At 30.2% G+C, this 21767-nt stretch overlaps 1 protein-coding gene across 1 annotated transcript in view; it reads left to right on the top strand.

Annotated features, from left to right (window-relative positions):
* LOC124815535 (uncharacterized) overlaps nt 1-15803 on the top strand; it is a 38712-nt gene extending 22909 nt beyond the window's left edge. Inside the window, exons 3-6 of the mRNA XM_065816195.1 lie at nt 9845-10034; nt 10982-11078; nt 14457-14506; nt 15592-15803. Of these exons, the coding sequence (XP_065672267.1) occupies nt 9845-10034; nt 10982-11078; nt 14457-14506; nt 15592-15764 (510 nt within the window). The 3' untranslated portion in view covers nt 15765-15803. The remainder of the gene's footprint in view (nt 1-9844; nt 10035-10981; nt 11079-14456; nt 14507-15591) is intronic.
* Nucleotides 15804-21767: the final 5964 nt, after the last annotated feature.

Genomic DNA, 21767 nt, shown 5'->3' with positions numbered 1-21767 from the left:
AAATTGTATTCTTATTATTTAAAACAACTTTTTTCAAAAAGTTGTGCATATATTTCTAAATATATATACACTGAATTACAAAGTAGCTTAAACCAAGCCTAAATGAGTTGCTTAAATACAAATTAGAGACTGTAGATCTTCTGACAAAAATAAGTAATTACACACAGAAAAATATATTCTGACTGAGATTTTTCTCCTGAGAGTTTTTAATCCACAACAGTCTATTTGGAAATGTTTTTGCTGTTAAGATCAATAACACCACTCAGAAGTTTGTCCCCATACTCAGGATGAGAAGGTTGCCATTCAAACCTTTGCCAGTGGATCTTAAATTCGGCATGCATCGTATCAGTGGTTTGCCACTGAAAACTCCGAGTCCAGTTTAATTTTTTTCAGCAATTTCCTTAATGTGATGAATAATTCCATGTGCTTTGGGAGTAACTGAAATTCCAAGAGCTAGGTAAAAATGCTTGAATTCTGAAATATTATGACAAAATCCTGTCTCCAAGATCCTTTTCAAAACAAGCTTTTTTAACAGATTGAAGCTTTCTGAAGCAATCAACAAAAGGCATTGCTTGCAATGCACAATGCTTTTGGGTAAGGCTCTAAAGAATGTTAACATTCTTTAACAGTTTGTTGCATTTATTTCCATTGAACTGTCCCTTATGATATGCTTGCATTTGAAGGTGAAAGAGATTCTGCCACTGTGTGCTTGCTCCCATATTTCAAGGAGTTGCTTGAAAATATGGTTGAAGATTCCAAAAAAAAGATGGTGTTCTATTGAAAGAATTACATCAAGAATAACCTCAGATTGCCTGTTAAGGTTAATTAATGGAGGATGGACAACATTTGCATAATTCTTAGCCAATTGAAGATTTGCACCTGAATCCAGGAATCCAGCATAGCTGTTGCAGAAAGAACTAAATGCTCTTGATTGGCCAGAGTTTGTAAAGTTGTTAGACTTGATATCACACCAGCAACATGGGTGTTTGCTAGAGTGAGTATGGATACCACATAAAATTTTGGCTACTTTAATGTCACATGAAATTATGTAAGACACATCTTCAATTTGTATAAGGCTTAGTAGTGTCCTAAGATAGTCATATGTTTCAGGAATACCTTCTGCTGCAGCAACAATCAGCTGTTTTTTTACACCACCATTCATAACAGAAGAGCTTGATTGTAGACATGGTGATCCCTGAGAATAACTTTGCTTGGAATATGTGTCAATTACGCTTAGGGTAATTTTAAAAAATTAACCACCTCTATCAATTCCAAGTTTAATTAAATGATGTGATGTAAGTCCTCTTACTGAGAGAATATGGTTGATTAAGGCATTCAAGTTCTTGCAGTGAACAACTTTTTGAACTTGGTTTTTCATTTCTTTGTCCAGAACGATAATATTTGACATCATAAAAAAAATCTGCTAATTTTTTCCAAAGGTTGTCATGTTTTCACTTCACGTTTGCCTCTACAGCTCTCTTTTCCATTGCATTGTTTAGAGCTGATGCAAGCCTTTTCACACTAACATTGGAAAGGTTCTGTAATTCCGGAAAGTTCTAGAACATTTAATGACGTTAGAGATTTAATAGCTTTAATAGTTTTTACCAATAATAATTGTAAATATGTTTTTGCGGTGATTTATGACGGTGTTTTGAAGGATATTTTAGGAAAAGCATAGAGTATATATATTGAGGAAAAATTTGTAAATAGGAGAGTTTTAGTTAGGAGAAAAGATTATCGTTTATTGATTTAATTTATCTGTTTATTGATTTGTTGATTACGAGAAAAAACTACAAGCTAGCCGGGCATGGAACCAAGTATGAGATTATTTGATATGTTTGAAACATATGATGGCACTTTGGATGCTGCTGTTTGGATTCAACGAACGAAAGTGATTGCTGAAATTCAGAACTTAAAGCTTGAACTACTTTTTCCGATTCTTCTTAGAGAAGCTGCTTATGCAGTGTACAATGCTTTAACCGCGGAAGATAAAAAAGATGTTGTGGAAGTCGAGCGTGTGTTATTAGCGGTGTTTTCTGTAGATGCCTATACTGCATATGAACTGTTTACAAAACGAAAATTATGCGACGGAGAAAAAGCCGACGTGTTTTTGGCTGATTTAAGACAATTAGCCTATCTTGCTAAATTATCAGAGGAGTCTGTGCGTTTGGCGTTTGTTGTGGGTTTGCCAGAAGTTTTATCATCAAGATTTCGAGCCGTAATGGACCCGATTGATATAATGTTACCCAGAGTGAGAGCTGCTTTGAACTGTGCAAATGTGATTGACAGTGACGCTGTTGGCGCTGTATCTAGACGCCATGCTACAAAAACCGCGTTAGTGTGTTACAACTGCAAAGGTTTGAATCACGTTGCAAAGAATTGTTTGCTTGCGAAGAACTTGTCACCGAAGACTGTTAGATGTTTTAAATGTGGTGAGGAAGGACACATTGCATCGAAATGCTGGAAGCTGCAGGGAAACGATTGCAGGAGCGAGGAATCTGCGCTACCTCGCTCCTTAACAACGGTGGAATGAGCACATTATCTGTTATTCGTTTAAAAGTTAACGGTATGGTTGCGACAGCTTTAGTGGACACAGGATGTTCGAAGACGATTTTGAATAAAAAATTCCTGCCCAAAAGTCAATGTAGGTACTCAAACTCTCAAAAGGTAGTAACGTTTGAAGGAAAAGTTCATCAGTGCACTGGGTCAGCGGTCGTGATTCTTGAGGTTGATGGTCCACTAAAATAACTTCACGTGATGAAGTTATTTTAGTGGACTTCCAACCGTTTGGAGTTAATATGATGCTCGGAATGAGTTCCATTAAATTACTAGGAGGAGTATCCATTTCTCCTTTGGGAAAAGCGAAGATCGGATTGAGTTACTGTGGAGCATCGGCTTTGAACAAGGACAAAGTTAAGAAAATCGAAATAAAACAGAAATATCACGAAGCAGTTTTTAATGGTGTTGAATGGAGAGTCAAATGGAAATGGAGAGATGGAGAAAGCCCCGACCGATTGCGCAATAAAGTGGCACAGTACGGAATTCCACAACACGCTAGAGCAGACTATGAAAACGAACTACAGGATTGGATTGATCGGAAGTGGCTGTTAGAGTATGACGAAAATTAATTGGGGCCGCCCAAAGGGCAGATTCCTTTAATGGCTGTCATTTAGAGAAACAAAGACCACAAAATCCGACTTGTTCTGGACTGGAGAGAAGCTAACGATTTCATTGAGACATACACGAGAGATGCAGATGTGTGTGTCGAAAAGCTTAGAGAATGGAGAAGAATGGGTAAAAAACCAGCAATTATTGATTTACGCAAGGCTTATCTTCAACTAAAAACTGATAAATCTCTTTGGCCCTTCCAAACAGTGGTGTTTCGAAATAAAAGGTATTGTTTGATACGACTTGGTTTCGGATTGAACGTTGCGCCAATGATCATGAAATCCGTTGTGAGTGCCGTCATTGATCAAGACGAATTAGTGAAGAGTGGAACGTCCGCTTATGTTGACGATATTTTTGTAGACGAAAGTGTGGTGAGTCTTGATTATGTCAAGAGGCATTTTTTAAAATATGGTTTAGAAAGTAAAGAAGGTGAGCAGATTGATAATGATGGAGTTCGTGTGTTAGGATTGTGTGTGCGCAAGGTTGGTAACAAACTGATGTAATCCAGAGAGAATCGAGTTGATGCTATCTCGCAAAAGTTAACCATATGAGTTGTGTTTTCAATCTGTGGACAGTTGGTAGGTCATTTACCCGTGTGTGGTTGGCTGCAAGTGATTTGTAGTCTCTTGAAGAGGAAAGCTGCCAGTCTGACGAAGGGTTGGGACGATGAGAATTTGTGATGAGAACGTTAAGTGGGTGCTTAAAGAAGTATTTGCTGAGGTGGAGCGTTGCGAGCCTGCTTGTGGTGATTGGGCTGTGTGTGGTGATGAGGGAAAAGTGTGGGTTGATGCTCTTATTCAAGTTGGGGAAACTACTGTGGAGGATGCAACATGGCTGCGAAAAGAAACGTCTGATATTCATATAAACATGGCAGAATTAGACGCTGTGTTATGTGGAATGAATATGGCTCTGATGTGGAAGCTGAAGAAAGTCACTGTTTTTACCGATTCCGTGACAGTATTCCACTGGGTTTCTGACGCCCTTACAGGAAAATCAAGGTTGAGATCAAAAGCGACGGGTGAAATGCTGATTCGAAGAAGACTGAGCGTGTTGCAACAGCTAATTGAAGAATACAATGTTAGCGTTGAGGTAAAACTCATTCCTTCTAAAGATAATTTGGCTGACGCATTAACAAGAGTTTGCAGCAGATGGTTCAACAAACTGACTGTGCCAGAGTGTCGGAATAGTTGTATGGGAATCGTAGCTACAAAGGCTGAATCTATTTCCGATATACACCAAAGAACTGGACATTTCGGAGTGAATCGAACGTTAAACTTTGTTCGTAAAGCTATTCCGACTGCTACTGAAAACGATGTTTGAAATGTGATAAAAAGTTGCAAACCATGTCAGTCAATAGATCCAGCGCCAATACGGTGGGAAAAGCGGAAATTGGATGTTGAAGGAAACTGGGAGAGATTAGACATGGACATCACGCATTATGGCACTGACAAGTTTTTGAGTCTAATTGATTACGGACCTTTAAAATACACGTTGTGGCGACAATTATCAAGCTCATACGGAAGTCTTGCCATAGTCCGAATACTCCGTCTTATTTTTTGTGAACGTGGAGCACCGTCTGAAATATTGACTGACAATGAGCCGACATTTAATACTAAAGAGATTAGGAGTTTCCTTGATAGTTGGGGAGTACAAATTAGATTTAGAGCCGCTTACTATCCTGAAGGAAATGGAATTGTAGAAAGAAACCACCGTACGATCAAGAGAATAGCTGAACGATTGAAAATGTCGATACCGGAAGCACTATATTGGTACAATGTCTCAGCTGACAAAAATGGTGCAAGTCCGATGGACAAAATATACAGTTATACCATTGGTGTGAAAGGATTGGGAAAAAAGAATCTTCCTGTGCAAAATGTCACGAAAAAGAGGTTTCGAATCAGCGATAAAGTCTGGCTGAAACCACCAAATGCGAGGTCCTATACAAAGTGGCAACCAGCTACGATAACTCGGAATGTGTCGAAACAAATCGTAGAAGTGAACGGCATTCTGCGTCATGTGAAACACGTTAGACCTCGAAATGATACTCAGTCCTGCATTATCCCTGATGTGGAAATAGAGATGAATACTGAAACTGGTCTAGAGAACGCTAAAAATCAAGGAGAGCAAGTTAAAGATGTATTAGAGACGAACGTGGAGAATGTTGAAGCTGAAGATAGACCCCAAGAAATCGACATGCTTTTGCGACGGAGTGGTCGGGAACGGCGCATGCCTTCGAAATACTTTGATTGCTATTTGGATGATTCGTAAGGATCAAGGAGGAGTGTAATTCCGGAAAGTTCTAGAACATTTAATGACGTTAGAGATTTAATAACTTTAATAGTTTATTCCAATAATAATTGTAAATATGTTTTTGCGGTGATTTATGACGGTGTTTTGAAGGATATTTTAGGAAAAGCATAGAGTATATATTTTGAGGAAAAATTTGTAAATAGGAGAGTTTTAGTTAGGAGAAAAGATTATCGTTTATTGATTTAATTTATCTGTTTATTGATTTGTTGATTACGAGAAAAAACTACAGGTTCATATTGTTTTGAACTTGGACCAATGTTTCAGCAGTATGTAGTTGCTACTTGTACTTCCCTGATTGTCCTGGCAGAACTTTTACAGATTTACCTCCACTTGCTCGACTAAGGTTGACAGTACCTCCTAAAAGGCATCTTTTTTAGATGTTAAATCAGTTGCTATTTGTTCAGCACACTTATGGTCCTCTACAGCAAGTTTATGTACATTTTTCTGCCTTTTTTTGCCTGTGGATGTCCTTTTTGCAAATACTGACAAACAAATACTGCATCTTTTTTCAGCTGTGATGTGATGATGAAGGTTTGGGACTGAAAACTTTGATATGGTTTGTTTCAGGGTAGACTTTTGTTTTTTAATTCAATATATCAAGCTCAATCTGTGGCAGATTTTCTTTGAGCTTTGATTTGGCCACACTACAAATTATACGCTGGTAAGCACCCGAATACCTTGTAGATGGCTTAATGATAATCAAATTAGAATTGTACAAGTCTGGTATCTGTCCAATAATACTAACAGTATGAAGTCATTATAGTTTGCTTTTACATGAATTGCAAATGCCAGTTGGAATTTTCACGAAGAGGTTAGGACCCTTTTTAGACAACTGTGCACTATGAATTTTTCTACACCTTTTTTTTTTTTTTTTTGCGAAAAATAAGAGAAGATTTTTTTTTAATCTTATTTTATTTTGTAGAAGTTTTTATATTTGCATTTTCGTTTTGTAGCTTTTGCTTTCATTTTGTAGTTTTTGTGTTTTACCTTTTCGTTTGCGTAAAGTTTGTTATTATTTTGTCTGTTGTTGCTAATTGTTTTAATTGCAGTTTGTTTTTTTCTACACCTTTCTTTTTTCGATAAAATAACAAAAGATTGTAAATTGTTTTTAATTTTATTTTATTTTATTTTGTACAAGCTTTTGTGTTTGAATTTTAGTTTTGTAGTTTTTGTGTTTTGCCTTTTTGTTTGCGTAAAGTTTGTTTTTATTTGTGCTGTTTTGCTAATTATTTTTATTTTTGTTTGCTGTTGTTATTAATTGAGTGTTTTCATATTTTTTGTCATATTATTTAATTTATTATAGCTTTATCATTATTATTATTTTTTAAATTAATTTAATTTATGCATGTCTTTATTTATTATTATTGCTGTTGATTTTTTTGTTTGTTTATTTTATTTAGTTCACTAAATAAAATAAACAAACAGGCTAGGTGTCACTCTAATAACTAATAATAAAGTTGTAATTTTTCAATTTTTGGTTGAATAAATGGATAATTGAAAAAAAAAAAAGTTGTAGTTTATGATTTAAAATAGTTTCTGAAAATTTTATTTTTCCAAGCATGTTGTAGTTTTCATCATAAAAAAATTTCTTTTTGAAATTAAAACTGTTATTTGCCACATGATAAATCTACTAATTATATGCTAATTATATGCTAATTGTGAATACATCAGACATAATATCAGGAAGTTAATTAAAAGTTCAGTATTTAAAGAAGAACTTAGAGTTTTTAGCAACGCATAAAAAAAGAATAAAAACTTTTGTTTGGAAAATTTTGTTGAAAGTTTTTTGGGTAGTTATAAGAGTGAGAGCTCCAGAGAGTTGTTATCAAATTGTTGGCTTATCAAGCATTAAATTGCGACATATCACTCAAGATTCTTTTTTTAGGCTGATGTCTGCAATTTTTCCCTGAGAATTCATGAGCGTAATCAATGAGAAGAGTTGTGTCAAACTAAATTCAAATATGTTGATCCAACTAAAGGGCCCAATCAGAAGAAAAGTTTGCAAGGAATATTTAGTTCATAATTCCCTAATTATATTTTTTTATATTTTTAGTTTATGAGGTCATTGCTTTTTGAAATGTATTTAAATTATTAAAAAAAAAATCTTTGTCAACAAATTTTTTTAAATGGTTGTTCTTGCAACCACCTAATAAAGTAATACCATAAAAGTGCATATGGTAAAGAAAAGTTTCAACTTTATTTACCAGTGTTATGATTTGTGTTAATGCTTTTTAGGATCTTTCCCATTATTAAATCCAGCAAGAATGTCTTTTCCTTGAACTTTAAAGTTACAAGCATTTTTTTAAACATTGTTAATTGCATTAATAGTTGTTATTTAGTTAGTTAATTGCATTAATAGTGTTACAGCAGATTAAGGTACTTGGTATGTTGTCTTTTTTTAATATTATACCCATAAAATATTTAGTATTAGAATAATAGTACGTTTTTTTTCTTATTTTCATTTGTTTTTTACATTATTTTGTTGTTCAATCTCATTAAGTTTTTTTTTTATATTTTGAACTTTTATCTAAAATAAAAGTAAAAATAAGTATAAACAATATTTTTCTAGGTCTTTTGACTGTTTATGGTATAAAAATAAGTATAAACAATATTTTTCCAAGTCTTTTGACTGTTTTTGGTATAAAATAATTTTTCTACCAAAAACAGGCAGACAAAAATAATTTTTTTTTTTTAAATCTAATCTTTTTTAAAATTTTTGGTTTGGCTTTAGTGCCATTATAATTATTTAAAGATAATGCAAAAAACTAAAATAAAACATGTCCATATAAATTTAGGAAGTGTAACCCTTAACTTTTATGGTTACACTTCTTTTATTTAAATCTAGTTTTTTCTTTTAAGTATGTAGCAATAAGCAGCTGTTCCTTCATAAAATTTTAAAGTTGTAATTTAATGAAAAAAGTCCAAAAGGAAAAGGAAATATTAAATAAATCGACAGCACTATATCAAAAAAGTACATTTAATGTTTTACATTATGAGATATTTGGAAAAAAAGTTTAAGATAAAACTTATCAGTTATTTGGCACAAAAAAGTATACAAGTGCTGTGAATGCAATCTATTTTTTTAACAAAGTTCAACATATTTTAATATAATAACAAAGTTCAACATATTTTAATATAATAACAAAGTTCAACATATTTTAATATAATAACAAAGTTCAACATATTTTAATATAATAACAAAGTTCAACATATCTTAATATATATAAAGGGCAATGTGTGTGTGTTTGTTTGTTTGTTCTCTATAGAAATCCAAACCGCCGGACCGATCTCGATGAAATTTGGCATGGGGTAGTCCTCGAGGGGGAGAAGGTTCTTAGCTGGGTTTTGACCCCGATCCCCGGGGTCGAGGGGGCCCAAAAATGGGCCCCCCTGACCCCGGGGTCAGGAGGGACCATTTTTGGGTCCATTTTTGGGCCCATTTTTGTGTACAGATATTAGGTAAGCCAGTTTAAATATTAGCCCGGGCAACGCCGGGTAACTCCAGCTATCTTATCTTCTTATCTTATCTTAATCTTAATCTTAATATATATAAAGGGCAATGTGTGTTTGTGTGTGTGTTTGTTTGTTTGTTTGTTCTCTATAGAAATCCAAACCGCTGGACCGATCTCGATGAAATTTGGCATGGGGGTAGTCCTCGAGGGGGAGAAAGTTCTTAGCTGGGTTTTGACCCCGTACCCCGACCCCCGGGGTCAGGGGGGACCATTTTTTGGACCATTTTTGTGTTCAGATATCAGGTAAGCCAGTTTAAATATTGGCCCGGGCAACGCCGGGTAACTCCAGCTATCTTATGTTCTTATCTTATCTTAATCTTAATATATATAAAGGGCAATGTGTGTTTGTGTGTGTGTTTGTTTGTTTGTTTGTTCTCTATAGAAATCCAAACCGCCGGACCGATCTTGATGAAATTTGGCATGGGGGTAGTCCTCGAGGGGGAGAAGATTCTTAGCTGGGTTTTGACCCCGTACCCGGGGTCAAGGGGGACCATTTTTTGGGCCCATTTTTGGGCCCATTTTTGTGTACAGATATCAGGTAAGCCAGTTTAAATATTGACCAGGGCAACGCCGGGTAACTCCAGCTAGTTTTAATATAATAACAAAGTTCAACATATTTTAATATAACAAAGTTCAACATATTTTAATATAATGTTGTTGATAAACACTTAATAGGATTGGTATTGTATTTAAATTGTATATAAAAAAATATTAGTATCTGAAAAAATTCATATTTTGTGTTATTATCTAAAAAAGTAGGTGTTCGTATCAAGGGTTAGTATCTAAAAAAGTTTAAGTATTCACATCAAAAAAAAACTGTACTTTTCTATAACAGAAAATAATATTATTTTAAGGTCCCCAAACTTTCTAAAGATTCACCTGCATGGTTTTCGTCTATCTTTGTTTATGGAAAAAATCTGAATTGTAGGGTTAATGCATCTATGGAAGGTCATTCAAAATGGAGTTGTTGTTATGGAGACGCAGTATTTAAAGTTAATCAACTGAATTTCAATGTGCCTATAATAGAAAGATTTAAAACACCAGGTAAAGTTGTATATTTTAACTTATTAATTTTATTATTAACTTAAAAATTACTTGGTTTTTTTGGCATGTCATGGATTACAAAAAGATGAATAAAAATTTTGTTAATTCATTTTTGTGTGTGTTTTTTGGTATGAAGTTTGTTTTCTAACCTGTCATGCCTAAAACTAATTGCTAATATCTAGCAATAACTTTGCCCCTGTGATCAGTATAACAACACTTTTCATTTTATTACTGCTCTTGAAATAGAGTCAGAAGCTTGAGTACTACCAAGATTTTTTTGTTATGTCTTAGGCACAGGTCAAGGTCAGGTTTTTTGTCAGACTGTAAACCTATATAATCATAAATGTAAAAATGATAAAATTTGTAAGTATAAGATTGATTAGTCAAGGGTGTATGTCTTATTGTGCATTTAAAAGGAAAATTGAAAGAGTAGGTGTGCTTATCAAATTACCAGGACAATTTCGTTTAAATGGTGCCTTTAAGCTAGAAAACATTAGCTTGATTTGAAACGAGTGAAACCAACTATTTCACATACCTCATGCAAAATATTTTTCTACATTTTAAAAGCAAATGCATGTACATATCTTTTTTTAATAAAATTTTCATATAATTATCTGAGGTAATAAAAAAAGTAGAAGTATAACTGTTGTTTAGTAATTTAATTTTCATTGCTATTTTTATTGGTTTAATTATTTTAGTCAAAATTATCAAAATCATTATTAATTGTTTTTCCACATTAATTATCAAATTATAAATTATAACAAGTATATAAAAATATTTTTATAAAATTTTTTAATGTTTTACATTACATTCACAGCTTTATATACAACACTTTATGTCCTTGCTTGTCTAGATTATAGATTTATTTGTTTAAAAGTTTTATTTGATATACTGATTTTGAAAAAATAGAAACCAAGAGTTATAATTAATAGTTATAATTTCATTAGTAGTCAAAATGAATCCAATATCGTCATATAGCGGACCAAACCAAACATTTTTTCAGACTGAAAAATATTATTTTGTGTGCACAAACATGCAGAAAAGGTACAGTTTATGCTGTTTTTTTTTTTGTTTTTTTTTTCTTGTAATATAAATAGTTTAGCTAGTCAACAGTAAAACTTATAAAATATTTCAATAATTTGTAAAGTGTCTTGGTTTCTGTAATTATAATGAGGTAGTTAGGAAGTGGTAGAGCGCTCGCCTCATAAGCAAGAAGTTCCGAGTTTGATATTCACCTTGTCCCTCTTAGTATCACGCTTAACTTGTTTTTCCGAGCTTGTTCGTCAAGGTTTGTGTTTCAGAGTTAAAGAGTTAAGAGAGTGTTTTAACCACAACTAAAAGTAGCCTCCTCCATTGTAGTCGTCTTTGTAGCCTTGGTGAGGTGAATTCAAATAAAAACTAAAAGTTTCTGAAAAAGTTTTTCTTTCAAAAATATGTCCTAATTTCAGTGTTTTTAACATATAATGTCTTGATTTGTAGACTAAAACTAATTAAAGAATAATTTGTGTAAATGTTCTTTATGAAAGTATTTTTTCAGTAGTGGTGTAATAGTTAGAGCAATTTCACACAAGTTTGACAGTCTGAGGCATATCATATTACATAATTGCGCCAACAATATCAGTAAAAAAAGTAAAAAGAAACATATTATTCCAAACTTTTTTGATAAATTAAATAGGTCTATCTGGCGTTCCTTATAAAGATAATAAAACACATGCTTTTTACTGTAAAAAAAAATTTCAAACTGCATTTTAAGTAGTTGCTGTTGCTGTTTGTTTTTGTTTGTTCATTTTTCTTTTTACTTCTTTGATTAGTTTACAGTGATAGTCATGTATGTATGTATATATATATATATATATATATATATATATATATATATATATATATATATATATATATATAGAGAGAGAGAGAGAGAGAGAGAGAGAGAGAGAGAGAGAGAGAGAGAGAGAGAGAGAGAGAGAGAGAGAGATCATTTTTTACATAAGCAAAACTGTTAACAATTTAAACAACATAATATAAATATAAAAACAATATAAATGTTTGTAAACAACATAAGTACAAAACTTTAGAGATAAATAAATTAAAGATAAATTGTAGATAAAATAATATTGTAAAATGTTATCGAGGAAAGAATTGATCTTTTTATTTTGCTTTATAAAAAAACAAAAAGAATTTTGTTGATCAAAATTTGGCATAGCATGTTTATTTCATACGTGCTTTACACAATATGTAAGACTTAATTGATTAAAATTTGTTTGACAAAAAGATTCGTAAAATTTTTTTTTTTAAGAGTGCATTTGCTGCTGGGGTTTAAACTAAAAAGATCTTTTAAGACGGGGGGGGATAGATTGTTTTTCCACATAAAAACAAAGCATAAAATATTTAAAACGTTGAGTTCAAATATATTTAAATCTTCAGTAAAATAAGGTTTACAATGAGGAAAACTATCAGCAAAGTTAATTATGCAAATCACATGTTTCGATAAAGACAATGTAATTTACTTTTTTCAGTACTTCTCCAGGCAGTATTAGCGTAGTTTATGTAGCAGTGAATAAATGAGAAATAAAGTTGTCTGAAGTTTTTTTATTGAGATAAGTTCGAGCTTTGTATTAAACTCCAATGTTTTTAGGAACTTTGGCGCGTACATAACTAATTTGCTGATTCCAAGTAATGTTCTCATCGAGATAAACACCTTAGAATTAAATATCGGAGTCTCTTTTTATTTTAATTTCATAATAAAGATTTGAGACAAGTTTGAGAGTAAAAAAAAAATTTTTTCTTACAACAAAAAGAAGTCTATTTAATTTTGTCAGTATTTAATGTTAATCTATTGATTTGAACCAGTGGGATAAAAGTTTTTTTTTTTTTTTACGGTGGCTAAAAGTTTGCTAATATCATTCTTAGAGATGAATAAATGAGTATCATCAGCAAAAATGATGCTCATCAGATTAGTAGCTTTATTTAGATCATTTATATAGATTGAAAAAAAGAAGGGGGTCGAGGATTGAATCTTGTGGAACTCCTCAGGTAATATTTAAATAATTGTTGTGATAGTTGTCATTACCAACAACAAATTGTTTTCGGTTTGTTAAGTAACTTTTAAACCACCTTAACACTTGGCTATTTACTCCATAGTAAGTTTTTCAAGTAGAATGTGATAGTCAACCGTATCAAAGACCTTCGATAGGTCGATAAAGATATCTAAGGTATATTTTGATGGTTCAAAAGATTTTGAAATTTCATCTACAAATTGAATAATTGCATGCTATATTTAGTTATCCTTTTTACTAAAATGATTAACATACAGTAGGTCATTTTTATCAAGGTTTTTCTATATTATAATAATACAGCACATAGTTCTTTCCATGATTTTTGAGAATATAGAGAGCACAGAGATGGGGCGATAATTAGCTTTTTGGGATTGTTTACCATTTTTGTAAATGGTGTAACTTTGCAATTTGTAACTATTCTGGGAAAATTCCTTGTTTAATTGAGGCACTGAAAGCTATGAAAAGAACATCTTTACAAGTTTCAAATAGTTTGACTGTTGACTAAATCGACTATTACATTTTTAAATAAGAGTAATATTTTTTTTCTTAAATAGTTGAATAAAAATAAGAAAGTATTTTGTATTTGCCTTTTATTTTTAAATATGATATTTATGTATGTATATTAAAATAATAGTGTGATATGTCATTTAAATAATAGTGGAATAAAACAGTATGAAAGAAGGACTGTTCCAACAACAGAACAATTATCCCAAGGCCCTAATATTCTAGGACCCCCTTAAACTTTAGATAAAAGTTCTTGAGAGTAAACAAAAAACTGTAAATATATACATAATGTTAATAGATATAATAGTACATACTATTGTTAGTAAAAAAACAAACAAAAATTAAAGATTAAAATAGTTAAATCGAATGAAAAGATATGAGAATGTTAAGATTAACTCGACTATAATAACTTTTAGTCTATTGGTAGGAAATCTATTGTCAAATAAAATAAATATTTAAATTTTCAAAGTTGACTAATTTTGACTATCGAGCAGTCAACTTTTAGTCAATTTAATTGAAATTGGTATCATCACTAATTTTTAGGTTTTTTATGAGGCTCTTATTATTAGATTTAAAAGTTGTAAAATTATAAAATATGATTTGCAATAGTAAACAAGTGTATTTTTTTTTGTTTTTTTGTTTAGTTTTCTCGTTTCAAAAATAGTACAAAAAATAAATAAAGTGTGAAAGGATAATTTAACTTTATTTAAACTTTATTTAAACTTTATATTAGCTTTATTGTTTTTAAAAATTGGAAATGAAAAAATTTTCATTACATACATATTTTATTTATTTTGTTATGAAAAATGGTTTAAAATTTTAAGCATCCATGCTTTATTTTTGATTACATGTAGTTTGTTTTTGTTAGACAACCAAGTCCTTGCTATCAACGTGAAATATCCACAGGAATAATTACGTGTATGTATTTATTAATTATTTGAAAAGTTGTCAACGCTTTGTTGATATTTAAATTGATTTAGATTTTTTTAAATTAATTTTGTAACAGTTGGTTTTACATACTTTTAAAAGTAAAAAAAAATTGTATTTTATATAAAATGTTTATTATGGTAATTTTAAGTAAATTTAATAATTATAGTTTGTAAAAAAATGTTAAACATAAAATAGATGACTAATAAATATAAAAACTAATATTAAGTTATTATTAAAAAAAAAATCAATAAACAAAATACAGATTTAGAAGTACCGATTTGAATTAAAAAAATGATACTACTAATGAAAAAACGATGTTTTTTTTTTCTGTATGACTCGTCAAGGCAGCCAATGATTTTTATAACAATCATTTTTATACAAAGTTTTGTTGAGCTTCGATTAATAATTTGAAGGGATTGCTTTGATTGTTGGGACCAGCAGAAGTTGTTTTAGTTAGTCAATATAAGAATTTAAAAATGCTTTTTGTTAGCCAGAAGATTCCTTGATAAAGCTTGTGATTAAGTAAAATGTAGCTTTTATATTTATTTAAGAAACAAAAAAATCTTTACTTACATAACAAAAAAAAGATTTTTACTTGCATAAGATATTTAAAACTATATAAAATAATTTAAAACGATAATAAATATAATTAAATATGACACAACTATAACAAATCAACCTTATAAAAAAACACTGTATCAATAAAATAGGTTGTTTTTTGTTTGTTTTTGTTTTGTTGTTTTTTTTGTTGTATTTTTTTGCAAAAAATTTAATGAAAAGAGGATTTCTAAATTGAAAGCTTCTAAAGAAGAAGAAAGAAAATCTCAAAAAAATTAGCAAAATAATTTGTATAAGAAAAGCTTTGTACAAAGAAAAGCTTTGCACAAGCTTAAAGTATCAATTTATTTATAAATTTGAAATTAATTGAATTATTAGAATTGTTTTTTATAAACAACAATAAAATAAGACTTTAAAGACTAAAAGAATATTTTTTATCATTATTTTAATTTTGATGTTTTTTTGCTAGTACTTTTAAAACATGCCTAATATTATTGTTTAATAATTTTTTTTAGTTTTTTCAATTCAATTTTTGGATGTAATCGGATATGATTCTAGCACCGAAGTTATATATGGACGTACATACAGAAATAATGTTATTGAGATGAACCTAAATAACAGGAAACCTTTAATTATGACCAAAGAAAGATGTTTCAAAACAAAAGCATGCCAGTCATTTTTTAGTTAAAATTGACATAATTGGAAATGTTTCTGTGAATATTTACACATCATTTGAAATTTTTTTAATTAAAGTTTGTTATATATATATATATATATATATATATATATATATATATTTATATATATATATATATATATATATATATATATATATATATATATATATATATATATATATATATATATATATATATATATATACATATATATATATAATATATGTATATGCATATATATATAGTTATATAAAATTGCATATATTTTAAACAGATATAATTCATATATATTTATAAATAAATATATATGATAATATATTATACTATACATAAATATATTATAAAGAAATGTTTTCTTCAACTAAAAATTTTTAATAAAAATGGTTATATATAAAATGGTATATATTTTACAAAGATGGAATTCATATATATTTATGAACAAAATCCTTATACTTTAAATACAAGTTTGTAACATTTCGTTTTTACGTGTATATAAAATGCTTTTTTTTAGCTTCAAAAATTCTATTAACTGCATTTATTAGACACTTTTTGTTAAAAAAAGTATTTTTATTTTCTAAGTAAACAAGTTTTCTCCAAGTTTTAGAGACCTTAGTTTAAGAAAAAAGACTAAATTCTATAATTAAAACCAAAATAACAAATTCAAAAAATTTTACCACTGTATTTGTTATTATTCTGAATTGTTTATAGTATTGATTTGTTTTATCTTAACAACTTGTAGAAGGACATTTGCCATGAGACTCGATTGCGATTAACTTATATAAATGCGTAAATTCTTAATGTGAAAGTAAATTGGAGTATATACAAGAATGATAATATAACAGTATTTCAAGTATTTCTTTTCTTTTTTTTTTTCAAGTATTTTTGATAGCATTTCAAGTATAAATTTAGTGCAGAGCTGAATTACCCAATAAGTCAGACTGGGCCTTGACTTGGGTTTCTAAAAGTTAGATTTTTCTGAGTTTTTTTATTTTAGGTGCCCCAAGAAGTCACTACACCGCACCGACGGAAGAGTATTTGAAAGGAAGTTCATTCCTTCCTTACCGATGTTATAAAGCCTGCCCAGATGTGGCGTTGAACTACGGATCTTTAGTTTCGGAGGCAAGCGCGCTAACCACTTACGACTGCATTTTAAAACAATTTTAAATATTTTTTTTATTTGAATAATATTTAGATAAGTTTTATTATGAATAAATAAAACTAATGCAAAGAATGTGCTTTTAACATTCATTTAAAAGAGCTCACAGAACGGGAAAAAATGAAGAAAACAGAACCAGAAAAAACGAAGAAAAACAGAACCATAGTTGTCAAATTATTTCACTATAAGGACAAAATAAAGGTATTACAGGCATTAAATAAACAAACTCAATGTGAAAAATTTTAGGAGAAAACAAACCAGCACTTAACCCTTTAACCGTCACCTAATTTTAGCGCGCAATAGCCTCAGCGTCAGGTTAATTTGAAAAAAAAAAAAAAAAATTCTATAAAAATTGCATTTATAAGATAAAGTGAACAAAATAGTTAAAAAATTATAAAATTACATAAAACTAGGTCCATATTAAATACTAAATAGACATTACTTTAATATAAAATTAATATTTTAATACAGTGTGATATTTTTCAAAGCAAGGTGCAACACATAGTGCAACATCACATTTTGCACAAAAGTAACATGATTCTTTTCTTGTTTTGTTTTGTTTATTATAACAAACTACGCATCTTCTTGTAGCATTAACTTTTAGAGCAGTAGCAGGTATCATACTCGGGTAATGGTTAGACTCGGTAAGTCGGAATGGATTCCCTTCAAGTGTTGGACGTCCACCACGTCGATCAAAAGCAGACTCAACTTCATTTCCATATTTTAAAGCAATTTGCTCTATTAGCTTTAGCCTAAAATAAAGAGCATCTAGTTTCCCATTTTTTTTGCTGTGAATGATATGTGCATTAAAAGAAGCCATGTTGACTAAATGACTAAAAGCCTTTTTATACCATTTTTTAACACGCTTTCTCTCCGTTGGGTACGATGTCATCATTTGATCAGAACGATCTACACCACCCATTAGCTGATTGTACTCGTGTATAACAGTTGGTATTTTTGCTTGAATGCCACGTCTAACTACAATCTTCTCTGTGTCTGGTATACATGTACTCATCATAAATACATCTCTTTTGTCTTTCCAATGTAGGAGAGAAATTCCTAATGTATTTTCATACTCTACAACTCTTTCTCCTCGCTTTAATTTAACTTTCGTTACTGATAGAGGCAAACCTTTACGATCTCTCCGAATAGTACCAATTAGATCAGTAGAGCGCTGTTTGAGAATTTTGCAGATTTCTATTAAAGTGTACCAATTATCTATATAAATACAATGGCCTTAATCTAACAACCCATCCAGAAGAGAAAGTATGATTTTAGATGCATGATAATCTTCGTCACGATTGTCTATTCCTAACGTGTCTGCTCCTGTATAAATAATTACATTCCAGATATATCCAGTAGCTGCATCACACAAAACAAATGATTTTTGTCCAAAACGTACTCTTTTTGTTCGAATATACTGTTTCCAGCTTAGACGACATTTCCACAAGAGCAGAGATTCATCAATCGAAATATCACGGCTAAGATTTAGGAGAAGCCTGAAGCGTTCAATTAGACTAACTAGTACTGGTTGAATTTTTGCAGAGCGATTATAATTCTCCTCTAACTCTTGATTGTCAACAAAGTGGAAATACGTTTCAATTAGTAAAAGTTTATTTTGAGACATTAGGCGTCTAAATCCAGGTGTTGTGATTAGTAAGTTTTTAGAATAATACCAGTCATTTCTAGGTTTGTGTAACAAGCCACGGTATATTAGTACAGCTAAGTACATTCGAATGTCACTAGGTGTTGTGTCTACCCATTTGGAAAGACGTGATGTCTTAGAGTGAAGTTTACCTATATTACTTTGATCTGCATATTTGTTTGTCATTTTGACTATCATATCTATAAGTTCATTAGTGAATAAGAGTTCAAAAATCTCGTGGACACCTCGCTCACTATGAAATATTTGCCTACACATACCTGATACAGGTTTACATTTTGTCCAACATAAATTATCCATAACTTTTGTTTTTTTTGTAGTCATTCGCTGTCTTTTTTCAATTGGAACAACAAAAGAAACAGGCTGGGTAACAATACTTTGATTATTTTCAGCAATTGACTTTTCCATATCATCATCGCTGTCCTCTTCAGTGGAGATGTCTGTGCCATCTATAACATCATCTAAGTCACTACTACTACAGTCTGAAATTTCTTCGTCACTTTCAAGCATAAATCTAACAATATCTTCTGTTGAGTTCAGTTTCACATCACTAGCTTTTTGTTTTAAACTTGCCATTTTTTAACAGTGTTTACTAAAATTTAAATTAAATCAGTTATACTCAATGAAAAATATCCATTATGAGCTTAAAATTTCCGTAGAAAAATGTTCTAGAATATATATTTAGGAACTGGGGTGACAGGGGGATTATGTATTTTTATAAATAACTTAATGTCGTATTGAGGTAATAAAAAATTTTGCTAAACACAAGAAATTACGAGTTGCTGCGCATTTTAATCGCAAACAAATCCTTGAAAAATATTATCTACTTTATATACAGGCCACCTCGCAGTGGGACTAATTCGAATTTTTTGTGCCAAAATTATTTTCGTAGTTTTTTTTATTAGAATAGCTTATTTATATATAAAATGCATAAATAAAGTAATAAACATGTAATTATATAATATAAAAAAAAATATTAAAAAAATTAAATTTTAGTGAAAAATGCGAAACATTTTTAATGGACAAAACAACTTTTATCAGTGAAAGCATCAAAAAATTTTACTTTTCAATGCATGTATTTGTCATAAAATAGCTTTTTTAGAGGATAGTTTATCTGATACCTAATAGCAAAGGTTAGTAGCAAAAAAAATTAGTAAAAAAGGTTAGTAGCAAAAAAAATATCGAAAACTGTCTGTCTTCGATGCATAAAAACTTATGATTACACTTACGCTAAACTGTTTTTAAAAGTCTTAGTGTAAAAAACATTGTTTATTAAAATAATATATTTTAAAATGAAATTTAATTAAGTTGATTTAAAAAAATTGTAGCGTAAGAAAGTTGATAAATAAAAAATGCAAAAAGCGTTTTGGTACACATGTCAAATTAACGTGTAAATAACCGCATAAAATTACGCTTAAATTAATATTTAATGTTTTTTTAACTAGATATTTACTCTAATGAACATGTCTTCACCATTATGACAAAATTTCGCTGTGCAATGCTGACATTGTTTTTTTGGTATTTTGGCACACTCTGTCCCACTGTTCTTCTGGAACATTAAAACTCTTTGAATATTATGTAGAAAAGATATTTATAATCAAATCAAGATCAAATAAAAGCGTGTACCTCGTGGGCGACTTTAACCTCAACTTTCTTGACGCAAATAAAAAAATAAAACTTTTTTTACTGTATTTTCCAGAATGGTTACATTCCACTAATAAACCCTCTTGAATTACCAAAGAAAGTGCTACTGCAATTGATCAAATAATCACTAACGGATTCGTAAATATCAAAATTAAAACAGAAATATTTAAATCTGACATTTCTGACCACTTTCCAGTATTTATAGTGTCACAAAAGTGCGATAATATTTATAGTGTCACAAAAGTGCGATAATATTTATAGTGTCACAAAAGTGCGATAATATTACCAAAAATGAAAAGAACAACTAGAGTAATAACTGAAATTATAGAAACCTTTTCATAACCTATTATTATTATTTAATTAGTTATTATCTTTTATAAATTAAAATCATCTTTTAAAGATTATAAGCGTTAGCAAAGCATATGGTGCGTTCCTTAACAAGTTTCAAAAAGTTTATAACAAAGTTTTTCCGGAGACTACGAAATTTGTCAAAACAAAAACGCTATTAAATCCTTGGATAACAAAGAGTATTCTAAAGTCGTCCAAAAACAACACCCAGCAAGCACACAACGTTGAAACAACGTTGAAATAACGTTGATCGACGTTGATCAACGTTAATTCAACGTTGTTTCAACGTTGTGTGCTTGCTGGGCAACGATCATATAATAAATTTATCGAAAACAGAACACCTGAAAATGAAATCAAGAGTAAAAACTATAAGCGTCTTTTTGAATCAGTTTTAAGACGTTCTAAAAAACATTATTATTCTGAACAGTTAACACAAAAATGAAGCGCAAAAGATCTGGAACATAATTAAAGAAGTAACTGGAAAAAAAATCTTGATCGGAATAGCTTTCCAATCAATCTTTAATCAAATAATGAACTTATTACAGATAAATCTTTAGCTGCAGAACAATTTAATCAGTATTATATTAATGTATGTTCTAACTTAGCATCAAAAATAGAAACCACAAAAGTAAAATTCAAAGCTTTTTTTAAATTCTAATAATATCAATGTAATGGACAATAATGAACTTACCGTAAGAGAATTGTTGGATGCAAAGTTTTTGTTAAAACCTAAAAAATGTTTAGAGTATGATGATATCAGTAGTCGCGTCATTATAAAATCAGTAAAATATATAACTATTCCACTATTACTTATTTTTAATCTATTTTTAAGACAAGACGTTTGTCCTGAAAAAGTTAAAATTGCAAAAGTTGTATCAATTTTCAAATCTGGTGATGTTTCAAACGTTGTAAACTAAAGACCGATCTCAATTCTTCATTGTTTCACAAAAATATTAGAAAGAATTATGTACAATAGACTTTATTCCTTTCTAAATAGTAATAATATTTTTTTCAACAAACAATTCCGATTTAAGTCAAGACATTTCACTGACCATGCCATTATTCATGACATACTTAAAGCGTTTGATGAAAAAAAATATACAGTAGCGGTTTTCATAGATCTCAGCAAAGCGTTTGACACAGTTGATCATAATATTCTTCTAACTAAACTAAAACATTGTGGCATAAAAAACTCAAATATTG

The sequence above is a fragment of the Hydra vulgaris genome, chromosome 13 (assembly GCF_038396675.1).
Source record: "Hydra vulgaris chromosome 13, alternate assembly HydraT2T_AEP".
NCBI classification, from domain to species: Eukaryota; Metazoa; Cnidaria; class Hydrozoa; order Anthoathecata; family Hydridae; genus Hydra; species Hydra vulgaris.
The sequence above is the reverse complement of the archived record's forward strand: the minus strand, read 5'-3'. Positions and strand labels throughout refer to the sequence as shown.